General features: G+C 35.4%; 1 protein-coding gene across 1 annotated transcript in view; it reads right to left on the bottom strand.

Moving 5' to 3' along the window:
- Positions 1 to 15,678, bottom strand: part of LRRC9 (leucine rich repeat containing 9) — a gene marked incomplete at its 3' end in the record, with an annotated part of 95,248 nt that overhangs the window by 54,146 nt on the left and 25,424 nt on the right. Inside the window, exons 13-16 of the mRNA XM_082617428.1 lie at positions 13,485 to 13,607; positions 12,752 to 12,867; positions 6,102 to 6,314; positions 1,265 to 1,384 (exon numbers count right to left, since the gene is read on the bottom strand). Of these exons, the coding sequence (XP_082473554.1) occupies positions 1,265 to 1,384; positions 6,102 to 6,314; positions 12,752 to 12,867; positions 13,485 to 13,607 (572 nt within the window). The remainder of the gene's footprint in view (positions 1 to 1,264; positions 1,385 to 6,101; positions 6,315 to 12,751; positions 12,868 to 13,484; positions 13,608 to 15,678) is intronic.

The following is a 15,678-nucleotide window of genomic DNA, read 5'->3' as shown; positions in this document are numbered from 1 at the left end:
TAAAGAAGATGTGGTACATATATACAATGGAATATTACTCAGACATAAAAAAGATGAAATCTTGCCATTTGAAACAACATAGATGGACTTGGAGGGTAAGTGAAATAAGTGAAATAAGTCAGACAAAGACAAATACTGTATGATATCACTTGTATGTGGAGTAAAAAAAACTGAAATAAGTGAACAAACCAAATAAAAATAAACATATAGATAAAAGGAACACAGTAGTGATTACCAGAGGGGAAGTAGGGTGGAGGGAGGGCAAAATGGGTAAAGGTGGTCAACTGTAGGTGATACATAGAAACTAAACTTTTGGTGGTGAGTGCACTGTAGTGTATACAGAAGTAGAAATATAATATTGTACACACTTTTATAAACTTATATAATGTCATAAACCAATGTTACCTCAATTAAAAAGAAAGGACTTTGGCTTGGTAAAAGAAAAAAGGAAGAGGGTTTAATACTAAAATCTAAGGCCAATAAGCAAAGCAGCAACTCTCACCACAGTCACAGAAGTAGCAGTACAAGAGCCTTGACATGGTTGCAAGGAGATAGAGTAGAGAATGAGCGAGAGATGAGAATGATGATATATTCTGAAAAGGTATGTCAGTGACTTGGGACCTATGGAAACAGGGGATGCTGGGTTGCTGTTCTGGAACCCATATGTAATTATTTTTGTTATATGACATTGACAGGGAAAACAAAAGCCAGATAAGATCCACGCCTGGTGTACATGTGTATTACTGTATTTGTCCTTGATTTATAAGAAGGCAAACACAAATCAAACAAGATCTATGTGTGTAATGCGGGTAGAAAGGACAAGGCAGAGAGAAAGAGAACTAACCATATGGATAATGAACAGATGGGAAGACTTGACAAAATTAGCTGTGAAGTGGTAAACTAGCAAGTGAAGAAGTAAAAACTCACAATAAGGAGAAAAAAAAGTGAGAAGAAAAGAGCAGAAGAAATAGGAAATGACACTTTATAAATGACATTTTAAAAACAGGTCTGGAGTAGTTTTACATTTATTTTCAAGTAGCTAGAAATAAGATATGACCACGGGTGTATATTTGGTTTGTAAACAGAATCTAAATCTAAGGCCTATTTTAGAGAAAGTAACATACTATATATATAGTTTATGTATGTTTCGTTCCTGAATTGGGCTGTTAATATGGTATATATGAGGTCTAAATTACAAAAATAATTTATTCATTAAATTAATAATTTTATTTTACTTAAATAATTTCAAAAAGACAGTTCTTACCAGGTGGTATACATCATCTAAACAAGTAAATTCATTAAAGCTGATATTAAGTTTTCGAAGTCCTGTTAACTTGGAGAGATCTCTCAATTTACTCAGGCTGTTTCCATGTAGATTCAGACTCTGAAGTAAAATAAAATGTAAATAAAAAATAAGACAGATTATATCCTAATTATAGCTATTTAAATAACATTAAGAGAGAGCCAATGAGAAAAAATATAATTTTGAAAGTATAGTCTGATTTTATAATCTGATTTTAAAAGGTATAATTTCTAATAGCAGCATTACATCTGGTTCTTGATTAATTTGATCTTCCGCTTGCTCTAAGTTTATCAATAATCGGCATGAAATTTTAGAAAATCGTTAAATATTTTGTTGTGATATTCATTAGGGCAGACCTATCTCTCAGGCTAGTGAACAGTGTAGACCCTAAAGATTTTGGATATTAGCTAGGTTGCCTTGCAAGAGAAAGGATGGCAAGGATACACCCTGATTACAGGAAACCATATGAGGGCACTGGACTAAGGAAGAAAGGCTGAGGGTGTTAAAGTGGGAGACACAACATCAAAGAAGGAATTGGGAGAGTGTCTAAGACAGTTTCTACATCAGAATCTGGCCCAGATTTTCCCTGCCCATTTGATCCTGGGCTGTATAAAAATGAATGTTATTATATTTTTATATTTAGGGGAGACCCTGATGTCTACATAATTTTTCTCTTTAAACTATACCATTGTGAATGGTATCAAATGAAGATTTATGTATAGTCTACAAAATAAATAGTGGCACAAGAAAATGTCAGTATAATTGACCACACTATTCACAACAAATGGGTATCATGATAAAATCAGGTATCTACCTCCCAACCCTCTTCACTTACCACCACTATCTTATCTTATACCCTATTATACTGTGGACATAACTAAATTCCTGGAAGGGAGAAACAATTGAATGTCAAATAGTTATCAAAATTTTGCTAAAATGAAGAAGGGCCAATTTATGCAGACTAGTTTACAGGTCACATATGACAAGATTCTACAGATACCTTACCCTTAACATGTTCACAATTGAATTCATCATCTTCTCTTATCTGCTTGGCAGTCCATATTTTCAATTCTGATTAAGAGTTTCACTAACAGGTATTGTTGATCATCCGTTTCCCCTCTTTTCTATATACATTTGATTCTAGAAATGTTTCTCAAACCAACTGCTCCATACCATCACCACTACAGTGCCTTAGTTCAGACTATTATTTGTCCTTTGGACTACTATAATAGTTTCTACTGGATTTCTATACCACCAGTCTGACCACAGTTAAATCTAAACACAAGCTATCAAAGTTAGGGTCTTTAAAAACAGAGAGCCTATTCCCTAAACAAAAGAATGTAAACTTATAAATTTGCCTTCTGAAATCCATCCTGATGTGGCTATAACCTCTTACTCTTCCAGCCACAGCCTCATGTATCTTCTTTGTATTCCAACCTACACCTATACTTCCACTGTCACACACCCTATGTTCTAGTCACACTGAATTCCTCAGTGTTCCCTGAAGACACCAGGATCTTTCAAAACCATGTGCTTACAGATAAAGTATTTCCTCTGCTTGGAAGACAAAAACAATGAAATCTCTCATATCCTTCAAAAATCCACAAAAAACCCACCTCTTTCTGTGGACCTCTCCTAGCAACTCCAAATTTCCTGTATTTGTTTCCATATCTGTCTCCTCCACTGAAATAATATCCTTGGGGCAGGGAAAATAACTTATTCATTGAACCCCCAATACTTACTTCATTGCCTAAAATACAGCAAATCTCAGTAAATGCTAAATGAATAAATCAGTGCAAAAGCCAGACATAACTGACAACTCTAATTTTCAGTATTTAATTGTGCTGTAAGAGAATATAAAATTATGTTACTCTGGATTTTTTATTTCTACATATTTTATTTTTTTTTATAGATGTCCTCATAAAACTCGACCTAGTGGGGATAACTGAAAAGAAAATAAGAGGTATGTACCCTCCCCTCAGTTTCTCTTACAGTAACGGCACAAAGAAGGGAGAACAAAGGGTGTGATATCTAAATATCCTTCTTCTAATATCTAGTATTCTTACTGGAAACCCTAGAAAACTTGCTGGCTTTTAAGCAATATAGGCAAATTTAATATGAAAAAGCCCCTCCATTCTTATGTTATGCATGTTGACCAAATTAATACAGTCAGGCGGAGGTCACAAGCTGGCCAAGGTATTCTGAAGTCTTAACTCTCCTCTCTGTTTCTTATCACAAACCAAAGATAATAAAAAAGACCTACCTTCTGGTGCTGTTTTTTTTTTTAACTTTTTTTATTTAATCCCTTTAAATCTATAGGAATACATGTTCTAGAAGCTCAGTCCAATCAGAGCACATTCATTTATTAAACCTTTCATTACTGAAGCTTTATTATCAAGAATTCATTACTCAAATATGAAATCTTGACAATATAGTTCAGAAACAATTTTTCCATGCTGTCAGCTGGAAGATTGCTCCTGTAATAAGTATACTGCACACTTATGATAAAGGTGGTGATATTGCCATCATGTTATGAAGTTTTCCTTCCTCTCTAATAATAATCCTCTAAGATAACGACAATTTCCTAGACTTGAAGATTTGTTGGCTGATGCTAACACAGTTTTACTAAAGCAATCCCATAAACTTTCTTTAAAAAGTGTTTCAAATATTTTTAGAAGCAGGCTGAAAACTGTTGACCTCACTTATTATTTTAAAAAATATTTTTAACTTTCTGTTTCACACAATTACTTGAGAAAAAACTGTCATCATAAACTATGGATTTAGAAATGTAACGATGGAGCAAATTAATTGACTTTCAAGATAAAAATCATTTCTGAATTTTTATCTGTACCTTAGCTTTCAGTGCATGCATAGAAAGATAGCGTCATGTAAGAATAATTTGTCTTCTTAAGTATTCTTATCAATTTATCAGTTAATATCAATTTGTTTACTACTTCTGCCAGTTCAAACAAACAACCCACTTTCTTTGTTAAGAACCACTCAAGACATTCTGTTTTAAAACAAGTAACTAATGAGTATCTCATGTGTGCTAGGTATTGTGCTAGATAATGGCAGAGTTGATGCTAGTCCACTCAGTGTATATGAGTAAATTAGAAAAAGGCATCCTTACCTCAAGACACCTTTATTTTCCAGCTTTTAGAAAATTGTTGTAATAGGCTGATTTTGTTAGTAAAAAAATTTTACCAACAGTCATCAAAAAATTGTTGTAGTAAATATACTACTCTTATTTGAAAGTTGCCCCTTAGGTGTGGCCCTTTTGTTCAATGTACACTGTACAATCTTATATTGTTGCCCTCATGCTGGGAATATAAATGACTAAGAACAGCCTAATCTCTGCCCTTGTGGAATTTATAGTTTAGGAAGAATACAAAGCATATGACAAAGGAATCTTACTTAGATTCTTATCTAGACCTAGAGGTAAGAGAAGGATTTAATGCTTAAGTATAGATCAAAAATATGTGTGGGAGTTAACTAGGAGAAACGGGGTCGGGGAGAACATTCCATGCAGGAGTACAGTGCAGGAGTACAGTACAAGTGCAGAGGCTCTGTGTGGCTGCAAACAGGGTACATTAAAGAAACAAGAAGGAGGCTGAGCACAGATTGCTAAAGGGAGGGTAATATGAGAAGAGTGTGGAAAGACAGGCCAGGGACCAGGTCATGCAAAACCCTATAGGCCATATTAAGGACTCTGGTTTTATTTTTAAAACAATGGAAAATCATTTGAGCATTTCAAATAGGAGTAGTGAGGGGTGACAAATCAGACTTGCATTTTGAAAAGACTCCTCTCGCTTCAACATGGAGAATGGGTTGTGGCCTTAAAGCGGAAGCAGGACAATGCCTCTTTTGCATAGCTCTAGTAGGCATGTACCTTCCCACCCCCCAACACACAGACACACACACCTTGTATTGAGTTATAGTCAAGTTATATAGTGAATGGCATCCAAAGAGCACATTAACAGAATACAATGTGCATGGTGCCTCCTGGAGTTGTGTAGTAGCCCTATGGAAGTAGTCTAGGTCGGAGATAAGGGGAATTTGGACAGAATGGTAGCAGATTTGAAATGGACAGATTGAGAGTCAAGATATCGAGGGAGGCTTAATATCTCAATAGAATTTCCTCAGTGTAAAGTAAGTTGCTTCAATAAGTTACTCAAATTCTGTTGATTAATTTTGTAAAGATAAAACTCCTGTATTCTATGTTGATTGGTCCTGGAAACTGTTTTGAAACTTACTATCTTAATCAGTTAAAGAGAGTTTATTTGTTATTCAGGAATGAAATTCCTTGCAAATTACAAGGCTACCTCTAGACCTCCACTGTCCTCTATGATAGCCCCTAGTCACATGGGGCTATTGAGCACTTGAACTGTGAACTGAGATGTACTGTGAGTGTAAAATATACTCCAGGTTTCAGAGACTTAGCATGAAACTATCTGTTAATGAATCTTCATATTGCCTGTATGTTGAAATGATAATATTTGGGATATATTGAGTTAACTATAATATATTATTAAAATTAATCTTACCTTTTAATTTTAAAAATCTTTAAAAATGTGGCTAATAGAAAATTCAAAATTACATATGTGGTTCATATTATATTACTACTGGACAACACTGATCTGTAGAAGAAAAGGGCTGGGCACTTTTAAGCATGCCCAGCATGGACAGCATGCTGCCTGGCATCATCAGATAGGTGGTTTAATATCTTTAGATTTCATGCGATAGATTCTGACCAAATTCAAGGTTCGTGTCCCCAAATTTTATTCCTCATAATACTCACCACAATATGACTGTAAATGCTAGTCTTGGCAAGGGAAAGTATTGTTTTATCATCCAAGCTAATAAGTTTTGGTCTGGGCTTGACCCTGGGGTCCATTTTTATAACTTCATCATCAAATTTCAAATCCTGGGACAATACTGATCCTTCTGAATTTGTTTTGCTTTCTTCTAGGATAACATTGTTGAATGCAGAAAATAAAGAGTGAGCCTTGACCTAAAAAATTTATTAAAAATGTTGAAAATTTGGTTGCTGTATTTATCATTTTAAAAAAGAAATAGGCTATGTAGGAAAGATGAATTAACTTTTTTTCCTGTTATATAGTAATATCTATGATGAGTATCACATTAGGAAATCTGTGAGAGTAGATTAAAATTGTGGGCTAAGAATGGGTGTGTCCTCCTGCTGAAAATTCCGTAAAACTAGCAAAAGACAATTTAAAAATATTTTATAACAGTGGAGAGGGTACCAACAAAAGACTAAAAATTGTGAGATATAAATCAGAAGGGACTGAACTGACAGACAAATAGGAGCAGGAATGTAACCTGCAGCCAAAATATGTGCAGGAGATAACCACTTCAAAGAGCAGATTCCAAGAAACTTGTTGTTCAGAGTGAACAAGTAAAATAGCAGGAGGATGCTCTAGGTAATTATCAGGCAACTGAGTAATTATCATAAGAACTGTGGATGAGTGGGCAAAAACAACATGAACAAACAGAAATGGGTCTAGAAAAAACCAAAATGGTCCCTAAGAGAATTTTTTTTTACTTTTTCATTTTATATTTATTTATTTATTTTGGCTGCACCGGTCCTAGTTGCAGCATGCGGGATCTTCATTGAAGCATGCGGGATCTTTAGTTGCGGCACGTGAGCTCTCAGTTGCAGCATGCGTGGGGGATCTAGTTACCCAACCAGGGATCAAACCCGGGCTTCCTGCATTGGGAGCATGGAGTCTTACTCACTGGACCACCAGGGAAGTCCCCATAAGATAATTTTTTAAAATTTGGGAGAACAAAGCATCTATAAAAGAATAGGCTGCTATAGAAAAGAATAGGGTAAATGCTTTGAAGTCAAAATAAAAACAATTAGTGAAATAGAAAATATTCAATAAACGTTCTGAGAAACCAAATGGATACGACAGCAAATCAAATTAGCAAGTGGAAGCTAATATTGAGGACATCTTCCAGAACACAGAATTTAAAAATGGAAATGTAAATACAAGAGAAAAAAATTAAAATACATGCAGGATCAGTTCAGAATGTCCAATGTTTAACAAACAGAGGTTCCAGAGGGCTTAACAGAGAATGGAAGAGAAGAAATGATCAAGGAATTAAGAGAAAGAAACTTCCCAGAGGTGACGAAAGAACTGAATATTCCGATTAAAAGAGCTCACGAAGTGGCAAGCAGAAGGATGATGGAGCTCTTTGCCGACATCACTGAAGTCAGTCACAACAGCCAGGGACTTGGCCTCACTACTTCTTGTTATTTCAGTTATTCTGTTTTCTGTTTGTTCGGATTTCTGTGTCTTTTGCTGAAAGCATATTTGACCGATTCAATCCGCTTCATAACAATATAAAATATAAATGCCCAGAACTATACTTAACAAGAAATGTTTAAGACGTATATAAAGGAAAATGTTGGAGAACACTTGAGTAAATGGAATAACTTATCATGTTCCTGGATGAGAGGCCCAATACTACAAAATAGTCAGTTTGCCCCAAATTAAATTTAAATTCAATACAATCACAATCAAATCCTAGTAGGACTTTTAAATAGAACTTAACAAACTGTTTCTAAATTTTATTTGGAAAGGAAAATGTTCAAGAATAGCCAAGAATTTTAAAAAATATATAAGTGGGGACAGGGGAAGAGAATTTGCCCTATCACATATCAAAACATATCATCAGGTTGTAATAACCAAAATAATGTGGTAGGTGTCCAAGATTAGACAGAGAGATCAATGGAACAGAAATAGAAGGATCTATAAATAGACCACTTATATATGAAAATAATTTTAATGATAGCTAATATTTCAAAATAGAGTAAAAAAGATGATGCTTGGTCCATTTTCAAGGATAAAATTATTTGACCTCCCCTACCTCACACAGAATAAAACAATTTCTAGATAGAATTAAAAAGCTAAAAGTTTTAGGTACTTCCCTGGTGGTCCAGTGGTAAAGAATCCGCCTTCCAATGCAGGGGACGTGGATTTGATCCCTGGTCGGGGAACTAAGATCCCACATGCCACGGGGCCAGCTAAGCCCATGTGCCACAACTACTGAGCCTGGGCACCTCAACTAGAGAGCCACCTGCCACAACTACAGAGCCCATGCGCCCTGGAGCCCACGCACCACAACTAGAGAAGAGAAAACCCGCATGCCACAACTAGAGAAGAGAAAACCTGCACACCACAACTAGAGAAGAGAAAACCCACACGCCACAACTAGTGAGAAGCCCGCACACCGCAACGAAAGAAGAGCCTGTGTGCCACGACAAAAGATCCCACATGCCTCAACGAAGATCCTGTGTACTGCAACTAAGACCCGACACAGCCAAAAAAAAAAAAAAAAAAGCTAAAAATTTTAGAACAACCTATATTAGTATTGGAAGAAAATAAAGGAGAATATTTATATAAGCCTTATGAAATGAGACATAAAATTCAGAATCCATAATGTAAAAGATGGAGAGATCTGATCTCTTAAAAATTAACTTGTAAATTACAAATGAAAATGACAAATACTTTTTTCGCTACGAATAAAATGAAAATACAAGTGACAGAAAACATTTGCAATATATATAAAAGATAAAGGATTAACATCTAGAATGCATATAAAGATTTTTCCAATCAATATGAAAAAGATAGAGTCCAACAGAAAATGGTCAAAGGATATAACAGGTGATTCATAAAATTGTAAATAATCTATAAGCACATGAAAGGATAAAATATCCTTTCTTTGGCCATCAGATATAAACAAAAAGATTGATAATACCTGTGTTGGTAAAGATGTAAAGAAACAAGCACTGTCGCACACTGTTGGAAATTTATAAAATGGTTCAACTTCTGTAAAGAGTACTGGCAAAATCTATCAAAATTAAAACACATATATCCATATATCCTTTGACTAGCCAATTCTTCTACAAATATGTGCTGCAGAAAAACTTCCATACTTGTATGGAAGATGCATCTGCAGTGATACTCACTGAAATACTGTTTTAAATAGTAATAAAATTGGAGACAACCTGTGTTTCATCACTAGGGGAACAGTCAAATAAGTCAGATTATTACTGAATAGTATGAAGTCACCAAAAGACTGAAGTATAGACCTATGTGTACTGAAGTGAAATTTGTCCAAACCATGTTGTTAAAGGCAAAAAATTTACAGAACACTTAGAACTTGACTCTACTACGTAAAATGGTATAAGTTGTTATATGTGTAAATGCACAGAAAAAAAGATTGAAAGCAAACCCACAAAGCTATTAATGGTGGATGCCTTCAGGAAAGGGAGTGGTGGTGAGATTGAGGTGAAAGCAGATGTTCATGTTTATTCTATATTCTTCAATACAGTTTGAATCTTTTCCAGTGAGACTACAGTTATATATTACTCATGTAATATATTTGCATGATAAAATATTTAGGTGTCATAATGATTTGTTTTGAAAATTAAGTCCTTTAAAGAATAATCATTTTATATTTATATATAGGCATACCTTGTTTTATTGTGTTTTGGTTTATTGCCATTTTTTACAAATTGAAGACATCAAGCAAGTCTATCGGTGCTATTTTTCCAACAGCCTTTGCTCACCTCATGTCTCTGTGTCACATTTGGTAATTCTCATAATATTTCAAACTTTTTCATTATTATTATGTTTGTTATGGTGATCTGTGATCTGTGATGTTACTATTGTAATTATTTTGGGGTGCCACAAACCATGCTCATATATGATGGTGAACTTAATAAATGTTGTGTGTGTTCTGACTACTCTACTGACCAGCCATTTCCCTGTCTCTCTCCCTCTCTTTGGGCCTCTCTATTACCTGAGACAAAACAGTCTTAAAATAAGCCCAGTTAGGGGCTTCCCTGGTGGCGCAGTGGTTGAGAGTCCTCCTGCTGATGCAGGGGACACGGGTTCCTGCCCCGTTCCGGGAAGATCCTACATGCCGTGGAGTGGCTGGGCCTGTGAGCCATGGCCGCTGAGCCTGCACGTCCGGAGCCTGTGCTCCGCAACGGGAGAGGCCACAACAGCGAGAGGCCCGCGTACCGCAAATATAAATAAATAAATAAATAAATAAATAAGGCCAGTTAGTAAGCTTACAATGGCCTCTAAGTGTTCAAGTGAAAGGACGAGTCACATACCTCTCATTTTAAATCAAAAGCTAGAAATGACTAAGTCTAGTGAGGAAGGCATGCTGAACGTTGAGATAGGCTGAGAGCTAGGCTTCCTGCTCCAAATAGTTAGCCAAGCTGTGGATACAAAGGAAAAGTTCTTGAAGAAAATTAAAAGTACTACTCCAGTGAACACATGAATGATAAGAAAGTGAAACAGCCTTATTACTAATATGGAAAAAGATTTAGTGCTCTGGATAGAAGATCAAACCAGCCACAACATCCCCTTAAGTCAAAGCCTAATCCAGAGCAAGGCCCTAACTCTCTTCAATTCTATGAAGGCTGAGAGAGGTGAGGAAACTGCAGAAGAAAAGTCTGAAACTAGCAGAGGTTGGTTCAATGCGGTTCAAGGAAAGAAGCCGTCTCCATAACATAGAAGTGCAAGGTGAAGCAGCAAGTGCTCATGTAGAAGCTGCAGCAAGTTATCCAGAAGATCCAGCTAAGATCATTAATGAAGGTCACTACACTAAAAAATAGATTTTCAATGTAGATGAAAACAGCTTTATATTAGAAGATGCCATCTAGGACTTTCATAGCCAAAAAGGAGAAGTCAGTGTCTGGCTTCAGAGCTTCAAAGGACAGGCTGAGTCACTTGTTAGGGGCTCTTTTAGTTGAAGCCAATGCTCATTTACCATTTTGAAAATCTTGGGGCCCTTAAATGCTAAATCTACTCTGCCTGTGCTCTATAAATGGGACAACAAAACCTGGATGACAGCACATTTGTTTACAACATGGTTTGCTGAATATTTTAAGCCTACTGTCTAGACCTACTGCTCAGAAAAAAAAGATTCCTTTAAAAATACTACTGCTCATTGACAATGCACCTGGTCACCCAAGAGCTCTGATGGAGACGTACAATGAGATTTATGTTGTTTTTGTGCTTGCTAACATAACGTCCTTTCTGCAGCCCATGGATTAAGGACTAATTTCAAATTTCAAGTCTTATTATTTAAGAAATACATTTCATAAGGCTATAGCTGCCATAGATAGAGATTCTTCTGACGGATCTGGGAAAAGGAAATTGAAAACTGTTTGGAAAGGATTTACCATTCTAGATCTCATTAAGAACATTCTTGATTCAGAAAGAGGTCAAAATATCAATGTTAACAGGAGTTTGGAAGAAGTTGATTCCAACCCTCATGGATGACTTTGAGGGGTTCAAGACTTCAGTAGAGGAAGTATTGGCAGATATGGTGGAAATAGCAAGAGAACTAGATGTAAAGCCTGAAGATATGACTGAATTACTGCAATCTCATGAGAAAACCTTACAGATGAGGAGTTGCTTCTTATGGATGAGCAAAGAAAGTGGTTTCTTGAGATGGAATCCACTCCTGGTGAAGATGCTGTGAAGACTGTTGAAGTGACAGCAAAGGATTTAGAATATTACATAAACTTAGTTGATAAAGCAGTGGCAGGATTTGAGAGGACTAACTCCAATTCTGAAAGAAGTTCTGTGGGTAAAATGCTATCAAACAGCACTGCAATTCTACAGAGAAATCAATCATGAAAGAAAAAGTCAATTGATGCGGCAAACTTCATTGTTGTCTTATTTTAAGGAATTGTCATGGCCACCCGTTACCTTCAGCAACCACCACCCTGATCAGTCAGCAGCCATCCCCGTGGAGGTAAGATCCTCCACCAGCAGAAAGATTATGACTCACTGAAGGCTCAGATGACGAGTAACATTTTTTAGCAATGAAGTATACTTTTTTTTTATTAAGGTATGTATATATTTTTTTAGACATAACGCTGTTTCACACTTAATAGACTACAGTATAGTGTAAAAATAATTTTATATGCACTGGGAAACCAAATAATTAGTGTGACTAACTTTACTGCAATATTCACTTTATTGTAGTGGTCTGGAACTGAACCCACAATATTTCCGAGGTATGCCTGTATATATATTATAAACATAACATTATGAGGCTTCAACTTACTGTTCTGTTCCATTTAAGGAATTCCAGTTTTTAAAATGCATTCATGGGATTTCCCTGGTGGTCCAGTGGTAAAGAATCCGCCTTCCAATTCAGGGGATGTGGGTTCGATCCCTGGTCAGGGAACTGAGATCCCACATGCCTAGGGCAACTAAGCCCACGCGCCACAGCTACAGAGCCCTCGCGCCCTGGAGCCCATGTGCCACACAGAGAGAAGCCTGTGTGTCACAACGAAAGATCCTGCATACCTCAACGAAGATCCCGCGTGCCGCAACTAAGACCCGCCGCAGCCAAAAAAATAAAGAAAAATTTTTAAAAATGCATTCATACCACTGTAATATACTCAAATTCTACGATGTATTCAGGCAAAACAAGGTCATGATCAAAGACAAACCACTTGTACTGCCGAATGCTGCAATCACAGTTTCTTTGTCCCATGATAGAATCTAGGATAAAATAAAAAACAAAAACAAGCAAAACAAACAAACACTCTTCAAAATGATATTTAATATACTTTTTTCACCCTTACATAGATTAATAAACAACAAACTCAGTAAGTTCCAAATATTATGTCATTGAGGTATTTTCTCTTATATCTTCCCACCACTGTAGACAATTTCTTAATTCTATAAATACTAGTCACCCTTTCACTACACAGACTAGTAGGGTTTAGTTTTATTCATCTCCTTTTCCTTTTCATACTTTTTCACTTTTCTATTCAATGTTTAGCCATATAGTTTTTGACAAATATATTACTTTTTTGTTGTTAAAAGTTGGGTGGGTTCTTTTTTTTGAAATACATATAATATATTATACATATATATATATCTGTGTATATAAAACATAAAACAAACTTTTACAAAATAAAATATCTACATGCACACATATATAAATGTCACTGAAGTAGGAAATAGAAATATAGAAGTTCATTAGTAGCTAGGAACAGGTTTTTATTAAGTTTATAAGTTTTGTTAGGTAGAGGTTAAACTGTAAGCATCTGTATTAAATGAAAACATTTTGTATTCAGAAAGATGAAAAAAGATTTATCTCATGGCAGACATACTTAGTAAATATTTTCGAGGAATGAACACTGAATTAATCATTGGGTAGTTGGCTTGACTGATGGAGTCCTGATCACGAGCCTGAACACTCTGGCCAAGGAAAACCTTTGTAATCAGGAGGATGCCTAGTGTGAAAAAACAAAATGTTTTAACACTAATTCATTTGAATAATTTTCCAATATCATCTTCCTTATTGGCCCCAGACTTGACTATATATTTTGTAAAGGTAGAGATCCTGGCTATCTTGTCTGCCACCGTAAAGCACACAGCACACTGCTTGATCCAAAATAGAAGCTCAATAAATATTTGTTGCATAAATAAAATGTTTATAAAAGAGAATTCCTGTGATTATAGCAAGCAAAGCTTTACAGAGAAGGAAGAAGGAAAGAAGACAATATTTATCAATATTTTTATGAATTAATTTAAGGAATTTTTTGTTCTTGTTAACTAGGTAAAAATTCATCTCTGTATCATCAGCACATAGCTTAGATCATAAGAGGCACTCAATATATGTCTACTGAATGGATGAACATTTCTTTTCCCTTTAGATATTAAGGAACCTTGAAATTCACTAAATCCTAAGGATCTCTAGGAGTCACTGAATCCTATGAAACAACTTCTAATTACTATGCATAAAGTATTCAGATGACTTTTTAAAACTATGCACAAGTTATGAAATGTAAATTGGGAGAATCTAATTGTTTTAGAAAGTATATTCCAGAAGGATCAAGAAAAACATCATGGATATTTCTTTTACTTTTAAAGATTTTTTTTGATGTGGACTATTGTTAAAGTCTTTATTGAATTTGTTACAATATTGCTTCTATTTTATGCTTTGGTTTTTTGGCCACAAGGCATGTGGGATCTCAGCTCCCTGACCAGGGATCGAACCAGCACCCCCTGCAATGGAAGGTGAAGTATTAACAACTGGACTGCCAGGGAAGTCCCTATCATGGATATTTCTTAAATGAGAATGGAGAAGGATGAGAAAAAAAGCAAATGGTTTTTTCAAATAGTAGTTCTTTCTAGATTCAGTAATCTGCTTAATTTTCTGATTATTATTAACTGAATGAAAGACTGCAAAACACACATAATTTAGTTCAGCATGCATCATCTTAACAGAGCTAGAGTCTGGAACCTAGAATATTACTTTTATAGAATTCAGTTAACCAAATTTCTGACTACCCAGTCTTCAGAAGGTTGGATAGTTGAAACCAAAGAATAGATGTCCCTTACTCCCTGACCTGATCAGTTCTCTTTATTTTACATTCTTTGGTACTATGCATTAATACTTCATCTTTGTAGCTCTTATTATAATTGTAATTTTACATTTATTTGGATATTATTGTTTGTAAGCACCATAAAGGAGAAACTGTCTAGTCTGTATTGACTAAATCCCTATCACCAACCAAGTGCCTAATACCCAGTAAGCATTCAGTAAATACTGGTGGAACTGAAGAATGAAAAGTGGAAGAGGGTGGGGCAAGAGAGGACATGATGAGCTGGTCTTTGTCTCCAGTCTGTGGGTACCTGAGAACCTCTCCCAGAAGTGTCCTACAAACTGACTCATGTACTTTTATTTACATATATTCAAGGTGCACATAAAGTACTAATAACTGTGACTAAATTAAGATACCAAACATTTATCTTCTATAAAGCAACTTTAAAGCAATCCACACACTTCACAATTTGTCTTTAGCCAACTTTAGATTAATAACCAGGTTTTCTTATCATCTTATATTTTGATAATTAAGGACAAATAAGGCCTGCCTTCCCAAGTGCTTTATATAATGATTATCATGTAAATAGGCCAAGTTCTCTTTTCTCTTTCCTATGAATTTGGGGTTTGTATGGTGATTGTGTGTGTGTGTGTGTGTGTGTGTATAACATGTACATAAATATGGTAAGTTTATTTTTAGGACACAACTTAATGAACAGAAGCAGATTATGAAAAGTGTTTATTTCATATAAGATGGATTAAATATGATTAACGAATTAGTCTCACCCTATTGATGTTGCTGATAATAATCACTCAGTAAATATTTGTTGACAACCTGACTAAAGTAATAGATCAGAAAGTCATGTATCACTACACTGGTAAACACTAACTAAAATGGGTTTCAGAAAACCACCCAGGTTGATAAAACCAAGTATCAAAAATATTATGCAAATAATTAATGAATTTGAATACTCAGA

The sequence above is a fragment of the Mesoplodon mirus genome, assembly GCF_964341445.2.
Source record: "Mesoplodon mirus genome assembly, chromosome: 4".
NCBI classification, from domain to species: domain Eukaryota; kingdom Metazoa; phylum Chordata; class Mammalia; order Artiodactyla; family Ziphiidae; genus Mesoplodon; species Mesoplodon mirus.
This window is presented reverse-complemented; position numbering and strand designations above follow the sequence as displayed.